The 17,092-nt window shown below is 36.9% G+C and overlaps 1 protein-coding gene and 2 non-coding genes across 4 annotated transcripts; all 3 read right to left on the bottom strand.

Annotated features, from left to right (window-relative positions):
* Positions 1–5,844: 5,844 nt before the first annotated feature.
* Positions 5,845–8,697, bottom strand: LOC149811293 (large ribosomal subunit protein uL16-like). Of its 2 annotated transcripts, none has more exons than XM_089993841.1 (2): positions 8,281–8,697; positions 5,845–6,638 (listed from the first exon to the last, which is right to left on the bottom strand). In XM_089993841.1, the coding sequence occupies exons 1-2, from the start codon at positions 8,365–8,367 to the stop codon at positions 5,955–5,957; spliced, it is 771 nt and encodes a 256-aa protein (XP_089849967.1). In that variant the 5' UTR covers positions 8,368–8,697; the 3' UTR covers positions 5,845–5,954. The 2 variants fall into 2 exon arrangements, with proteins under 2 accessions (XP_089849967.1, XP_089849968.1); XM_089993842.1 differs by having other exon boundaries at positions 8,641–8,693.
* On the bottom strand, positions 7,213–7,295 carry LOC149811295 (small nucleolar RNA Z159/U59). Its single transcript, XR_016428646.1, has one exon. It is a non-coding gene; the product is annotated as a small nucleolar RNA Z159/U59 (small nucleolar RNA).
* On the bottom strand, positions 8,009–8,093 carry LOC149811294 (small nucleolar RNA Z159/U59). The gene has a single exon (XR_016428644.1). It is a non-coding gene; the product is annotated as a small nucleolar RNA Z159/U59 (small nucleolar RNA).
* Positions 8,698–17,092: the final 8,395 nt, after the last annotated feature.

Raw genomic sequence — 17,092 nt, 5'->3', positions numbered from 1 at the left:
TGGAATATACTTTATTAATTCTTATATTTGTTTATAATTAGGAAAATGGTGAATCGAGTAGTCATGACTGAGTTGTTTAAAATAAAAAAACTCAATGGGACGAATTTTAGAATATGGAGAAGAAAAATAGAATATCTATTGACACATGACATGACCCTATACGTATTGAACAATGTGAAATCTTCATTAACTGATAAATCAATTGAAGAAGAGAAGAAAGCTTACAACAAGTTTATTGAAGATGATCAACTTGCTCGAGCAACTCTTCGTACATTTATGCAAGATGATCTCATCCGAGTATTTGAAGATTTTGACACTGTGAAGAGAATGATAAAAGAAGTCAAGAAAAGTATGATATGACTTCAGAAACCCATATTCAACTTCTTCTAGAGCAGTACAATTCTTGTAAGATGAAAGAGTCAGATAACGTAGTCAATCATGTGAATCGAATGTTGGTAATGGCTAAGGACTTAGCCATAGCAGGAAATGATATTTTCGAGTGTATGTAAATCTTCACCATATTAAATAGTCTTCCTTCAATATGGAAGATGGTGTTGATTGCCATGAGGTTAAACCAGAAAAGTTTTACTCTAACAGAGCTCCCTCTGCAATTAGCTCTTGAGGAAGAGCACATGTCAAAAGACAAAAAGGAAGAAGTTATGAATACTCAAGAATCTTTTCTAGCAAATTCTCACAAGTTCAAGCCTAAAGGCACATTCTTCAAGAAATTTAAGAAGAATAAATTCAACAAGTGTCCAGTGCAAACCAAGAACTCCAAGACTGCAATCAGGGGAGCATGTTTTTCTTGTAAAAAAGTTGGGCATTTCAAGAATAATTGCCCAAATAGAACCAAGAAAGATACTCTAGGAAAGCAAGCAAATGGAGAACGAGAATTAGTATGCACTGTATCTGAATCACTGATCGTAGATAGTGATCTCTCAGAGTGGTGGATAGATTCAAGGGCGACGCGACATGTGTCTAAAACAAAGAAAGGACTTGTGAAAATGAAAGAGTTTAAGCCTGAAGATCATAAGGTGTATATGAGAAATAACATCTATAGTGATGTGGTTGGGATAGGGACCTATAGGCTTTAGGTAGAAGTGACCAGTCTCCTACTAACAAATGTACTTTATATACCTTTCATGAGAAGGAATCTTTTAGCAGTGAAAGATTTTGTTAAAAAGGGCTTCAAAATTCACTTTCGAGGTGACAAGGTCACTATTGGGAAAGATGAAAAAGTGAAGCTTAGGGGTCGCTATGATGCTGACCATGGTCTTTTTCATCTTAATGTAACTCCTTCTATAAGTAATACAATAAATATTTCTGGTTATATTGATTGTGCATTTAATGTAGATGCATATTTATGGCATTTAAGGTTAGGGCATATAAATGTCAATAAAATGAAAGGAATAATTCGCATGGGTTTACTACCTTCCCTTAAAAATGTGAAATTTAAAAAATGTGAATCATGCATATCAGAAAAAATGACAAGAAAACCTTTTCCTAGAGGAAGTAGGTGATGTGATTTGTTAGTTCTTGTATACACAGATGTTTATGGACCTTTAACCGTAGAAACACATGAAAGAAAATTATATTTTATCATATTTATAGATGATTACTCTAGGTATGAATACGTATACCTAATTTCTAAGAAATCAGAAGCTTTAGAAAAGTTTAAGGCATACAAACATGAAGTTCAAGGATTACTAGAAAGAAAAATCTAGGTTATCAGATTTGATAGAGGAGGTGAATATAACTCTGATGAGTTTAAGACCTTCTGCAGTGATAATAATATAACTCCTCATACAACGATGCCTTATACGCCACAACAGAATGGTGTAGCAGAACGAAGGAATAGGACCTTAATGGATATGACAAGATCCATGTTGACACATGCAAATCTTCCAAAAAAATTCGGGAAAGAAACAATTTGTATTGCCATGTATATCCTGAATAAGGTTCCTTCTAAAGTTGTAGACCTTACTCTCTATGAATTATGGACTGGTAGGAAGCCAGACTTGAGTTATTTACGAAAGTGGGGGTCACCTGCTCATGTATTAATTCCTAGTCAAATGAGAAACAAGTTAGATAGTAAAACTATCAAATGCATCTTCATGGGATACCCAAAGGGATCAAAGTGATATCGACTATATAATCCTGAAAAAGGATTTATAGAGAGTAGAGAGATAGAATTCTTGGAAACTCAAGAAAGCGTTTTCGATCCTGAAGATGATGATGTCTTTTTGGATATCATAAATGATCCTGAGATACCCATTCAAGATTTAGAGCATAACGATCAAGTTGTAAATAATGAACAAACTTCACAAACAATAACTGGACAGAAAAGAACAAGAACTCATTCATCGTATTTGAATGATTATTATACATTCTTGGGTGAGGAATTATGTTATTCCATGGATTTGGATGAAACTCTTGATAACTTGAGTTTTGAAGTTGTAATTGCTTCTAATGAGTCTGAATTCTTGAAGGAAGCAATGAAAGATGAGTTGGATTCCATAGAAAAAAATGAAGTTTGGAAACTAGCTACCTTGCCTAATGGATATAGGACAATTGATAGCAAATGGGTTCTCAAGAAGAAACTCATAGCAGATGGATCTATTGATAGATTCAAGGCTAGATTAGTAGCAAAAGGCTATACTCAACGAGAAGTGATTGATTATGAAGAAACTTAATCTCTTGTATCCAAGATGACATCTATTCATATTATTTTGGCATTAGTAGATTATTTTGATCTTGATCTATAACAAATGGATGTGAAAATTGCTTTCTTTGAAATTAAAGGTTAAGAAGATAAAGTATACAAGTTAAATAAATCCTTGTATGGACTTAAGCAGTTACCAAGACAGTGGTATTTGACTTTTCATAATGTTATAACCAAATTGGGTTATAAGGCAAATAGTCTGGATCACTATGTATATGTCAAGAAAAGTGAGAGTAAGTTTATTATGTTATCCCTCTATGTTGATGATATATTAATTGTAGGGAATGATATAAACATAATAAATATGACTAAATTATGGTTAAGTTCTCGATTTAAAATGAAGGATATGGGTGAGGCTTCATATATCCTTGGAATTAAAATCCACATTGATAGAAAATCGAGATTGCTATGTCTGAGTCAAAAAAAACATATTTTGTCCACATTCTAAAAAAATTTAGAATGGAAAATACCAAGGCAAAAGGTACCCTTGTAGTAAAAGGCCAAAAAATAAGTAAGAATGATTGTTCAAAGGATGAACAAGAAAGGTTGAATACTCCATATACTCAGGCAATTGGAAGTCTGATGTAGGAAATGATTTGTACTAGACGTGACTTAAGCTTTATTGTAAGTCTAGTAAGTAGATATCAAAGTAACCCTGGGCTCTCTCACTGAAAATCAGTGAAGAGAATTTTTCGATCTCTAAAGGGAACTAAGGAACTTAAGCTATGTTATCAGTCAGATAGTTTAAAGCTTGTAGGATACTCAGATGCTGACTTTGCTGGTGATAGGGAAGAAGCAAAGTCCACCTCTGGTTATGTATTTATGTTAGGAGGTGGGGCAATTGCATGGTCTTGCAATAAACAAGGGTGTGTGACACAAAATACCCAGGAACCTAAGTATATAACCTGTAACATGGCGGCTACATTTGGTGTATGGATAAATCATTTCTTAAATGAGTTGAAATTGGACATTCCAAAAGATTCAGTTTAACTATATTGTGATAATAAAACTGCTATAAGACTAATAAAAATAGGAGCAGATAGCTCTAAAAGTAAGCATATTGAAGTTAAGTATCAATATATTCATGATATGCTTATGAAAAATGAAAGTCGAATATGTTTCTTCAAGTGACATGGTAGCAGACCCGCTAACCAAGGCAGTAACTGAGGATGTTTTAACTAGACATGTAAGTCAGATGGGACTCGGATATGTCTAAGTGGTAAATGAATAAATATTACTCAGAAAGTGTGTATGCAAGGTTTCGGTTGAGAAGAAGCATATAAACACAAGGGTGAGTAAAGATTACTCAGAAAGTATGTATGCAAGGTTCCGGTTGAGAACAAGCATATAAATACAATAAGTCTCTTATGGCCAAGTGAGAGATGTAAGATCATATGGCCATAAGTAATTGTTGGAGTGGCTATTCCAACCGTCACGTTCCAAGAGAAGTGTCTCTTGAGGTTGAAAGTCATTTCAGCATGACACATTTCAAGAGAAGAGTCTCTTGAGGGATGAAGGGATTTCTCTCAAGGGTTGTGTCCCAAAGCTTGAACCTTTTTCGTAGTCTATAAAATGCAAGTGATGATTTTAAACGTAACTGCGAAGCCTTCATCCCGCTGTAATACAACACAAGATACACAAGAATTCATAGCATTATAGCATTAAGTGAAGAAGAAAGTTGAGAGTTCGGACTCCCTGATGATTTTAAACGTAACTGCGAAGCCTTCATCCCGCTGTAAATTCGGATCTGTGTGTAGTCGCTTCCCAACAGCTATTGCACGTCACCTTGTGTTGGGAAGTTGCAGGTTCAAAAGCCAATGGTATAGTTGTAAACTGGTAGGGGTCTGCCTAACCCCAGCTTGCCTTTCAAAAAAATCAATCAATTTGGGTTGAGCAGATATCCGATCTGTACCAATTTAAACCCTGTTTATAAGGTCACCAGCCAGCCAACTCATTCGTGCTGCTGCGTGGGTCATGTCACCCGGAACGCTAGGTTGGTTGATTTCAATTTTCACATGATCCAGCTCTTAAGCAAAGGCTGTTATCGGTCGTGAAGAAGCAATTCATTTGAATCCGTAAGTTCAAGCTCCCAACTCAAGCTTATGGGGGCCGTCTGGTTTCCTCTTGATTGGGAGGACAGTCCCCGTGGTAGCATGAATCAGTGAGAGTAAATGGTGCCCAATTAAAAATGACGGATCCACAGAGAATGCACCGGAAGGTTCACCTTGAGCCAGTATCTATGTACCACTCTTAATATTATAAGAGATATTCACCCAGAGAGAGAGAGAGAGAGAGAGAGAGGCAGTAGTGCCAATTGTAGAAACCTTCACACGGAGTTTTCCGGCAACCGAATATCTTGTCGTTTTCACCTCGTGTATCACTATTGGATAGAGTGGCTCATCTATCAGTCATTAAGTTTCTCAAATTTCCTGATCAGCTGAAAAGAACATGGTATCTTCAAATCACGAAGCTGCTAACGACCAACACCAACCGAGACCATGGCTTGTAAACATATAAAAAAGATGCCGAACCATAAAAATAAAAGTCTAGATTCACGATTTATGCTCCTGGTTCATAAATGCGAAAGGCAGAACACTAGAATTTGCCAATATTGGCCATCCCACACGAAAGCTCAGGAAAGTGCATTCTTAACAAACGTTTAAAATACACCCGCAGTACTTCCTCTCAGTCGCAGATTCGCAGTAGCCAACGACTCCGGCGACTGGCAATTGGCAGAGAAATAAAATGATTGTTCACACAGGTGTTCGAGAATCGTTTTCCTAATCCAGTGCCCATTTGTAAAATATAGAAAACTAAAGTTTCTAAAATTTGCCCCTGTGGGTATTTGTAAATTTTTCTTTTCTTTTTGGAAACAGGAGTTTCACAGTTTTCAGAAACAGAAACTCTAATATTTCAAAAGTAGATCATAATAGCCGGAAAACTCGAAACTCTAGTTTCAAATCTCCACGATAAGATACATACACCCTTTGATCCCTTTGGCTCGTCGACACGACTTCAACGTTCGAATAAGCAAGCAAGCAATCAATCATATTATTTTACCAGGTGAAAAATCACACATTCCAACCGAAGCAACAGCAAACACGAGGAAAGAAACGACGAAATTGAAACCCCAAAACCAGTAACTGAGAACAGCATATCAAAGGTATCCTTTAAATCCTGCAACCTAAACAACAATCTACTTCCCTTCCAATAGGAAAGTTCAAATGAGATATCATGCAGAAGATGAGACAGGTCCGCTTAGGAAGGCTTTTCCAGGTTTTCGATTAGCCAAAGGCCCATGGCAGCCCAGAAGCTTGGCGTTCACACCATCTTGTGTGATCCTGTTCTCTTCCTTCCATTTCAGGTAGTCGGTTCTGCCGAACTTTGTGAAACCCCACTTCCTGCTAACAATGATCTTTTGACGACCGGGGAACTTGAATTTGGCCCTGCGCAGAGCTTCCTGGGCATTATTGCCATTGTTGTCTTTACAGCGCACAGAGAGCAATACCTGGCCAATGCTAACCCTTGCACAGGTTCCCTGTGGCTTCCCAAACGCACCCCTCATGCCAGTCTGAAGCCTATCAGCTCCAGCACATGAAAGCATCTTGTTGATCCGCAGAACGTGGAAGGGATGAACCCTCACTCTGAGATGGAAGGCATCTTTTCCAGCATACTTGGTCATGTATTTGTTGCACGCAATTCGAGCAGCTTCAAGAGCTTCACTGGTCACATTCTCCTTTTCCCAGCTCACAAGATGAACGCAGAACGGGAACTCATCCACGCCCTTCTTCTTCATACCAACATCATAGATCCTGATCTTTGGATCTGGAACACCACGGCAGTACCTGGACTTTGGGTAAGGCTTGTTCTTGATCTGCCTGTAACATCTAGCAGGCCTTCGCCCCATTTTGTCTCGCTGAAACAAAAAGGTGAAATCAAAGCAGCAGCAAGTTCCATAAGCAAAGTAAAGATGGGGGTGAGAGTTTTTTCAAATTTTAATCATCGAAATTAGTGTTTGTGTGTGTGTGCATGTCTGTCCATAGGGCCACGTTCTTGTGCATGTGTGAGATCTCCCTCAGAAACAGTCATAGTCTTCAACAATTTAGTTCAGACAAGGCTGAAACATTCATTATTTGTTAAATCATAGGGAGTTCCAGTGATAATCCAAACGAAGGCAAACACAGTACAAGCATGATACACCAAAAGTATATGATTGCAAGAAAGAAAAAAAAGAAGAATGGCGCCTAAACAACATCAGTCTAAAAAAATGTACACATCAATAAAGACCATGTAGAAGAAACCAGATGCATCAGAGACTGTATGGGAGTGCCTCACTGTAAAGAAAATGGTTGAATGAAATGACATTCAAGCAATTCTATGGTTGACAGCATGCACATGGCAAATGCACAGAACACGGTCACAGAAGTAAAAAATAATAAAGAGACAGAATAAACCGATCAAAAAACATTAGAAGACAACGTTAAAAATAAGACTCTTCAGCTCAGGTCTCCATATGATTCCGCACGGATAAACCTCAGAAGAACAAAACTTTTCTTTGCTCGTCCTTAGAGTCCTCAGGAAAAACAAGTAAAGCGATACCATGGTTTATAAGTGAGGGACTTCAAAGAAAACAGTAATGCAAGATGACTCAGGAGTAACTTATAAAGAAGGCAAAAAAGAAAACCAAGAAAGCACAATAAATATCTCAAGCTTTCCCTACGGTATGTGAATAAAGGAAAACAACAGAATCCCTCAGAAGGTAATAACAAACTCATCAATCATACGATCAGCCCACTACTTTTAATTATCTAAATGTTCCTCATCGGGATAACTGCAACAACACACACAAGGAGCTATGGTAAAATCGCCTCCTATAGAAAAATGAAGAGCAGGAGGAAGAAAAATGGGGTAGTGAAGAACCAGGACATAGTACCCAGAATTAGAGACGAATAATCACGAGATCATATTGATTCAGAATATGATCCAACCATTTCATTCACAACCACGTCAAAACAAATCCATGTAAAAATATAACAGCATGGTGAAGGCCACGAGATGTCAGCTACCAAAGAATACATAATCCAGGCAAGTGGACTTCTTCCTGACTCGCTTAATTCTTTCTCAATTGGCGATTTGATACAATCCAGGCATTCTTGCAGTTAAGCAAATGAACTCAAAAACCAAATAGATCAACAAGGAAACAAACAAGTCCACAATCACTGAGAGGGGAAAGACCATAAAGATTTCGGGGAAAACAACAACAACAACAGGAAATACAACAAAGAAGGCTCCTCAGTTCAGGTCTCCATATGTTCTTCCGCACGGTAATTCTCAGAAGAACGAAAGTTATGTTTTGATCATCCTTAGAGCCTTCGGAACAAAGCGTGAAAAGAAAACGGCACGCATGCGAGAATGAACCAGAACAGCAACTAGAATGGATCAAAAAATTAAATATTCAGGCATCAAAGAAGAAATAAACTCATGTGGATGACTGCACGATGGACGTGACGTTCATATGCATCAAGCAGCATCAGACAAAAAGAAAAGGAAAAAAACACCTTGTAACACACCGATAGCATCTTTACAGTAGATGCAAAATTAGCAACAGATATTGAAAAACCCGTCACGAACCCATGCAATCGCATCAGTCAAGACTTTGATGCTACACGATCCGAGCATGACGGCCATAGATCGAAAAACCCATGAGGAAGATCATGCGAGAATCGAACAGAAGAAAAACGATATGAAAAACAGCATGGGAGACCCCGAAGCTGAAAAAATAAAGGATGCATGATCAGGGGAACCATCAACAAACACACACATACACGGATCGATTCGCATGCAACTCAAGAGCATAAACGAAAGACGATAACGGAGGAAGAAGAAGAAGAAGAAGGGAGGAAGTAGCGAGGGGGCACCTGGTGAGAGATCTCCTGGGGGGAGGGAAGATGAAAGAAATGAAGTGAATGGATGGAAAAACGCAAGAAAGCCTCGTTTCATTATATAGGGGTCGTTCTTCGTTAGGTTTTCTTCCTCCACCGTTGGATCATATCGTCATGTGGTCTAAATCGGCGGCTCCAATCGATTCTTTCGCAAGAGTTGGGTCGGGTGGGGGTTTCAAATCCGATAGTGTGCATACGGATCGGATATCCGTTCGTACTGAATCCATTTAGTTCATTTTCGGATATCAGTATGGAGTCGAGAGAGTCATCATCAATTCATGTTGGATTTTGCTTTTCCCCAACTCTTTTAATCAGATGATCGGATTAGATTAATATGAGCCTCAACTCAACCATCCCAGCTATCTCATTCAACCCCCGTTTGTTACTTTGTCCCTTAGACTGCATGAAACTTTCGTTGTATGAATATACGCTGATAGCTCAGCGTTAGATTTTTTTTTTTTTGAAAGGCAAGCTAGGGTTTAGGCGGACCCCTACCATATTCATTAATTAATGGACAGAACAATAAGTCCTCCTTCGAGGGAAACCAATCTAGGGATGATCCTTCCAGCTCTTTTTGAGCCTCCCCGCTGGCGTGAACTAACAGCCTAGCAATATGATTAGAGAAGAATTTGACTTTTAGTACAAAAATTATATCCAAACTATACAGTTTAACCTTCAATTGAGCAAGAATATCCAATGCTGAGGATCTACCTTACAAAAATTTTGAGAGTTTACTAACTCAAAACGACCTGATTCAATAATTGCCATAGAGTCCTCCTTGATCTAGTCCAAAATCTCTAACCATCCGCTACATTGATTTTCAGTAGCTGATAGAGATTTTGAGAAGCAGCCTGCCTTGAGAAATTGTCCCGACTGTGAACCTACTATGAATCCGAAAAACCAAATCTCATTTGTTATACAACCAAGAACCAGCTAGCTCAGTGTTAGATCGTTAAACAGACTGTAACGCCTTGGATTTTCAAAACAAAACTGTCTAAATTTTATGAATTTCTTTTTTCTTGTTTGCAGTGAAATTTAGAAAAGACTTTAGCAGCAACAGAAATAGACGATAGTCAGTAGTCGGTTTTAGAAGATATCACGCAAGTCACAAGTATGTGGTCAATCATTTATTATCCACCAAAATATTTCATTTAAGCAAACAAAAATGAGTTATTTATTATAAACAGTAGTTTTAGTAAAACAATACTAGATAAACTTGGTTTGTAAACGAAATGTCTATCAAAGTCTAGAGAAATCCTAGATCTTGATGTTGCCCTCCTCTGCATATCACACCCCTGGTTCAGTACCTATATTTTCTATAAAACGGGGTCTGGACCAAAGTCTTAGAGTCCTCCTGATCAAGTCCAAGATCTCTAACCAGCTACTTCGATCATTTTCAATAGCTTATAAAGGTTTTGAGAAGCAATCTGCCTCGAGAAATTATCCCAAGTGTGAACATAGGGTGAAGTCAAAGAACCAAATCGCCTTTGCTATACCACTAATCCGAACTAGGAACCAGCTAACTCAACATTAGATGGTTAAACGGATTGTAACGTCTCATATTTTCAAAACAAAACTTTGTTCAAATTTCATGATTTTTTTTTCTTTTTTTGCAGCGAAATTTAGAAAAGACTTTAACAGTAGAAATAGAATATTGTTAGTCATCAATTTTAGAAGATGTCGGGCAAGTCACAAGTATGTGGTCAATCACTCATTGTCCACTAAAATATTTCATTTAAGCAGACCAAAATGAGTTATTTATTACAAACTGCTTAGTAAAACAGTATTATATAAATTTGGTTTGTAAAAGAAATGTCTAACAAAGGATAAACCCTAGATATTGATGTCACCTTACTCCGCATATTACATCGCAGGTTCAGTACCTATATCCGATATAAAATGGACTCAGAACCATTCCTAGTCTGGTAGAAAAGTATTCAAATTCTAACAAGTATAGTTTGTTGAAGACACAAAATGTCACTCCAAGGTCACAGTTGAAAACATCGTAGGTCGAATCTCCATAACTTAGCGTATAGGTATCCCATGGACTGAAGCAAGAGCTCCTCGAGCCTAGCTTAGCCATGCGGATACAGTTTAGGTCCTTTGCTCGACCGAGCCAATAGTTTATAGAGATTAGTACATTACATAAGGTGATGCATGAGTAGTTCTAACGTACATTTATTCATTTATTCATTCATCCGTTAGTGTACCAATAACTAATGCATTATTTTGATAATTACGAGTTCACCCTCGGGTACGTAGGAGAACTTAACTTTGGCATCAAATGAAGTCATCTAGGTGTTTATTATGCAATATATTATTATGCCGAGAAGCCTGAGTGACCTTGTTCATAGCGAAGCGACAGATTTTTATCGGGATAAACCCCACTAGACCATTCTGGATGCATACTACTACTGCAGTAGCAAAGTCAATCCCTATGTCTTAGGGATAACCCAGCCTCTCAACCTTTGAGTGACTGAGAGATCACTTGAACTCTTTGGTTTATCAAATAAAATATGTCAATCGAGGTGATACTATCATCGTCTACCTCGATGAGCGTAAGTCTTGAAGGGGTTTGACAACATAATCTTCATTATTAGAATGTCTAGTGCCACATAGGCAAATCAAGTACATTTTGCATAAAGAAAAATATGAACCCAACTCCATTCAGTTTTTTAAAGCACGGGTTGGTTTCTGTGTGGACAGAGAGTATCGTTATATTTGTTTATATGCATGTAGACATCGCTTTTAGTGTCTATGCCTTCATGAGTGCTTCACCCCTTGTAGGTGGATAACCAACTTTGACAAAATGGTGCTTACAAGTATTACTCTTGTACAGTAGTTTATAGAGGTATGCATAATTAAGGATCACTTTTAATCAACTGCTTGAGCGTATTTAGTTGTAACAAGCATTGGCCCAACAAGGTACAATAGCTACTCTGGTGTAGCAGTCCTTACGAGTACGATACCCTTGAAGGCAAAGATGAAATGAACCATCCTAGTAGAGTTTCAATAATGAGGGCATCATCGTGCCATCCATACTAGCTTGGGTGAGCAATTTACCAAAATTTTTTATAGCATCTACCTTGTTTAATAGGAAAATACTATGTTTCTTTTTAGCTTAGAGAGCACATTGTCAGAAATTTTGGCAACTTCTCTCCTGTTTAACGGGAAAAAAACTACGTTTGTTTTTGGATAGATGCTCACCATTATGCGCATATTTCATCTCCCATGGATTTATCACTATCGAAAAAGTCCTGAAACAGTAAAGACAACCACTCAGGTGATTGTCTAAGGCTGTGTCAGTCTAGCTCAACATTCAGTCTGTATCTGGGTCTTCCGAATTTAAAAAATTCTGATTTTTATTGCATTGGATGACTAACAATTTTATCTAAAATTTTTGTATTTTACAATTTTCTAAATTCTGGTGTTATCTTTATCGAAAACTTCCTAGAACATAGAGGACAACCACACGGCTGACTGTCCAAGTCTGTGTTAGTCCAGATCACCATTTAATCTATAAATGAGTCATCCAAAGTCAAAAAATTTGATTTTTATTACATTGAATAGCTAACAACTATATCTAAAACTTTTGTGTTTTACCATTTTCTAAATCTTAGTGTTAACCCTATCAAAAACATGCCGGAATAGAAAGGACAGCCACTCAGGTTACTGTCGAGGGTTGTGTCAGTCCAACCCACCATTCAGTCTGTATCTGGGTCTTTCGAACTCAAAAAATTCTAATTTTTATTGTGTTGGATGAGTAACAATTTTATAGAATTTTTTTGTGTTTTACTATTTTCCAAATTCGAGCAATATCTCTATCAAAAACTTTTCAAAACTGAGAGGACAACCACACAGGTGATTGTCCAAGTTTGTGTCAGTCTGGATCACCATTTAATCTATAATCGAGTCATCCAAAATAAAAATAAAAATTGATTATTAAGGCATTGAATAGCTAACAAATATATCTAAAACTTTTATATTGTAGCATATTTCAAATTTTGGTGTTAACCCTATCGAAAACATGTTAAAACAAAGAGGACAACCACTCGGGTGACTATCCAGGTCTGTATCGGTCTAGCCAACTCTTTAATTCATTTCTGAGTTGTTCAGACTAAGAAAATTTTGATTCTGTTTTGTTTGACAGCTAACAAGTATATCTACAACTTTTATGTTATGTCCATAGATAGAAACTGTCAATTTAAGCCTCATTCAGGACTGTCTCTAATAGGTCTGTCCCAAGTTGGACAAAACCTATGTTCATAACCAGTTTTCTGGTCTGAGCCGTAACTCGATAACCAATGGTGAAAATTTTTTAAATTTTAGCTCAATATAAAGGTAACAAAATTGTCTACATTTTATATGTTGACCTCACTTGCAGAATAGGCTAGATGCTAAGTAAAAAATATAGCAAGACTGTATGACTAGTCATGGTTATAAAAAAGAAGAAGAGAGAATTCTTGCATTTGTGCCCTACGTGTGGATAAAAATAAATTTTTGCCATGGGTGAATAGTCATGTCATATTGCACTTGGAATTAATATTTTTGCATACTTGATTCCCATATAGTTCATGTGTATGAAAAAAAAAGAGAAATATATATATATATATATATATATATATATATATATATATATATATATATATATATATATATATATATATATATATATATATATATATATATATATATAATGATCAAAAAATGGGTATGCTTCGAATAATCTATCTAGATACAAATAAGTAAATCTAGAGATGGGCATGCATTCATCCCTTAGGGATTTTGAAAAAATAAATAAATAAATAAATAAAAAATATATATATATATATATATATATCACAAAGGAAGAAAAAAAAAGAGAAAAAACAGAAAACTTAAAACTATATTTTCAGTTGTTCTAAAGCCTTGAACAATGAATTAGACCTAGAAAAAATATTTAAAATAAAGAAGAAAGAACATTTAACCTATATATGGGCCCTAGGGGTCGTATATGAGATTTGGGATTCGTAAATTGTGGATTTATTAATATCCTCATTTTTTTTATTTTTCTTGGTATGGACCTTGGGAAATGATTTTTTCAAGTGAGAGTTTACTTGCTAGGCACAATAACAACTCATTTAGAGTGCAATGAGATGTTTACACTATCTTAAGAAAATAAAATCTCATTATGAAAATAAATTTTAGTGTGCCTTGTTCGGCAAGGCCATGAGTACCTAAAGAGTACTTTGAGAAATTAAGAATTTGATAATGAATCAAAAATTAAAATAAACAAGATACACATATTTTGGTTACGCTCTGAAAGATGGGATAACTTGTTATCTTGAGTGACTCTTTACTCACCTTAAAAGCGAGCTTGCACCAACTCTGTGGGATTATGCTAAGTTGTCGATGAACTCCTTCTCAACTAGCAGTGGCGTATCACTTTTATGGGCCCTGCTTTGATCACTAAGGTAGACCAGTCCTCGACTATGGTGGCTTAGGAGATGATGATTTTTTTTTGTTGTGGAGGTCCAGCTACGTACGCTAGCGGTAGTGCACTACGACTCTTTTTTAAGGCAAATAACTCCTTGATGAAGGATTTTTATACCTTGGTGCTAGTGACCAGTGTTTTTGTGGGGTTTAAAATAAAATATTAAATCACTCATGAATGTAGATCCCCACATCGATCGACAAGCCTATAGCGACCTGAGGCAGTGGTACCCTCGTGAAAATAATAATGAAAGTGAGAACTAAGAAAAATTATAATGTGCATTGGTAGAGAGCAACATATGAACTTAAATAAAAGAAAAGCAAATTTTACATGCATGCATTTAGGTTATGTTTAGTTGTTTGTTTAACCTCTCAAGTTAGAGGTCTTGTCGAGTCAAATCCTGCTGAGTCAGGATTTGAGACTCATTTTTAGCCTTGGACTTAGTTGGAGTCCAATTTGTCTTGGTGACCTAGCCATGTTTGCTATTGCGTAGTAGGTGGTCATGTTACTTACTAAGACTTATGGTTTGTCTCACCCCTTCTTATTTTCTTTTTTTCTAGGAAACCACGAGTAGGTGGGCTTGGTGGCGAAAGATGCGCATAACTGGAGTATCTTTGGAGCTAGATCATGGACCCTTCTCTTCCTGGGAGTGCTCTGTATTTTGGTATTTTATCAGAAATATAATTGAATATAATTTTGTGAAACTTAGTATTACTTCACCCCCTGAATTTTGTAATCAGGGATGAATACATAAATGGAATGATTTTTTTTGTAAAAATCTTTGTTCTTCCTTAGTGCTAGAAAATATTTGCAAAAAAAAGGTTGAATAAATATTTAAAAGAAATAAATATTTGATTTCTCGTTGTATGCTCTATTTAAAAAACAAAATTAACTTAATTTTTCTTGAAATTTTAAGGTGGGTCTCACAGCCCCACAATCAAACAAGAAAAAAGCAACAACCATTCAAGACTTATTCAGTTGATACAGCGCAAACATGACCCACCATTGTTTGTACGTTGCATCTCTCATGGTTTATCGAAAACCTAGGTTTTAGTTAGACCTTACACTAGTGACTTAGATGTTTATGTAAATGCGGTTTCGCACAAATCTGAAACCTTTTCAATAGAGGTTTTTTTGTCAAATCATGTTTTGAATGCGATAAAGCTTTTGAATCACTTTGGGCAATAGGGATCAGTCACCATTTGTATATTTATTATAGTGCATTTATATTTATTAAAAACAGAAGCATGTACACATAACAATGTGATGACAAAGTAAATAGCATAAAGTAAGGCCCGATGAATGAAGCCACGCATCGAGCTAAGTAACTTGAATAAAAGAATGTACATATATATAGTAAGTAGGAAAATAGTCGCAAGAATACGTGTGTGAACACCAAAGCAAGCTTGCGGTGGCCTAGAGAGCGTAAACCAAGAACTATAACCTTATAACACATATTTCACCATAAATATAGAGAAGTAGTTGCAAGGATATGTGCGTGAACACCGAAGCAAGCTTGCAGTGGTATAGAGGTCGTGAACTAAGTACTAGAACTCGATATTGTTTTAAAAAGATGTACGGTAATAAAAATCCTATCGCATACAGTAGTTATTTCAACAAATATAACTTGAAATAGAGAGCAACGTGCAAACCTATAAAAAATTGGTAGAGGTGGCTCAATGCAAGTGTAGAGGCACTCCTAGGTCGTGGCCAATACGTCCTTATGTCTGGTACGGTCACAACCAAGAGCGTCTCGTGTAGAACTCGTCGATGCGAAAAAATAGAGAGATATAGGCCAAGAACGGATCAGACCTAGCTTAGGTCCAACTAGGTTCAAGACTACCTCAAGTAGGCTCGGTCCAAGTCAAATGGATTGGACCTGGGCAAGGAGATAGAGAAATTCAACTTGTCAAGGTCAAGTAGTCTTGACTCAAGTGGGCCGAGTCTAAGTCAGGCAAGTTCATACTCACCTAAAGTGGGCTCGATCTAGGTTAAGTAGGTTTGGCACAGGATAAGACCAAGAAATAAAAGAAAAGAGAGAAAAGCTAACCTAATAGGTCAAGTAGGCTTCCCAAGTGGACTCAATTTAGGTCAGACAAGACTAAGCTCACCTCGAGTGGGCTTGATCTAGGTCAAGTAGGCTTGACCTAAGCTAGAACCAAGAGAGTGAAGGAAGAGAGGAGAGAAAAAACTAGAGAGAGATGGGGGGGGGGCGATTTCTAAAAAGGGGATGGAGGGTCTTATTTATAAACTTTGGGTGTGGGCCCCACTCAAGGGATAAACATGCCCCTTGTAATCGATTTCTCACTACCATTTTTTGATAAGGATATGGATGTGTCCTCTATGGGGCACAATTATATATTTTCATATGATATTTATCTGGGGCTCACAAAATATTTTTGGTGAGATATTTATGTGGGGTTCGCAATATATTTATGTAAGGTCTGCACATTTTCAGGGTTCCGTCAATACTTTTTGCAAAAAAGTCGTTATACCAGTCTTTTCGTCTCAACAAGACAAAGCAGATTGTCTCTGCAAAATTATCTCATTTTGCCAAATGAGTGCGATATGACTTCCTGAATGTTTTGAGCGTATATCCATGAGGATATATGGGGTGCTTAGACTTGGTCTTGGATGACTCAACTATAACTTAGAGGATGGAAATAAATGAGAAAGCAACTCGTTCCACCGTAACCAAAAGTCTATAAATCTACCATTATCTAATTGGCACAGGCTCCAATGAAACCAAACAAAATTTAAATCGCAAATATTTGGAATGAATCGGGAGAGTCTAAGAATTGCTTATCTTAAAAGCCAATATCCATCCCAATTTCCCTAGGAGGGCAAGATTAAGATCATGTAACTTCTTAAGACCAAACCCACCTTCCAACACTGTTCTACATACCTGATCCCAGTCCAACGAGTGTATATGACTTTGAGAATTGGAGTCATAAC

The sequence above is a fragment of the Nuphar pumila genome, chromosome 17, assembly GCF_984573655.1.
Source record: "Nuphar pumila chromosome 17, dmNupPumi1.hap1.1, whole genome shotgun sequence".
NCBI classification, from domain to species: domain Eukaryota; kingdom Viridiplantae; phylum Streptophyta; class Magnoliopsida; order Nymphaeales; family Nymphaeaceae; genus Nuphar; species Nuphar pumila.
Note: the sequence above shows the minus strand (reverse complement) of the source record. Positions and strands in the feature narration are given on the sequence as shown.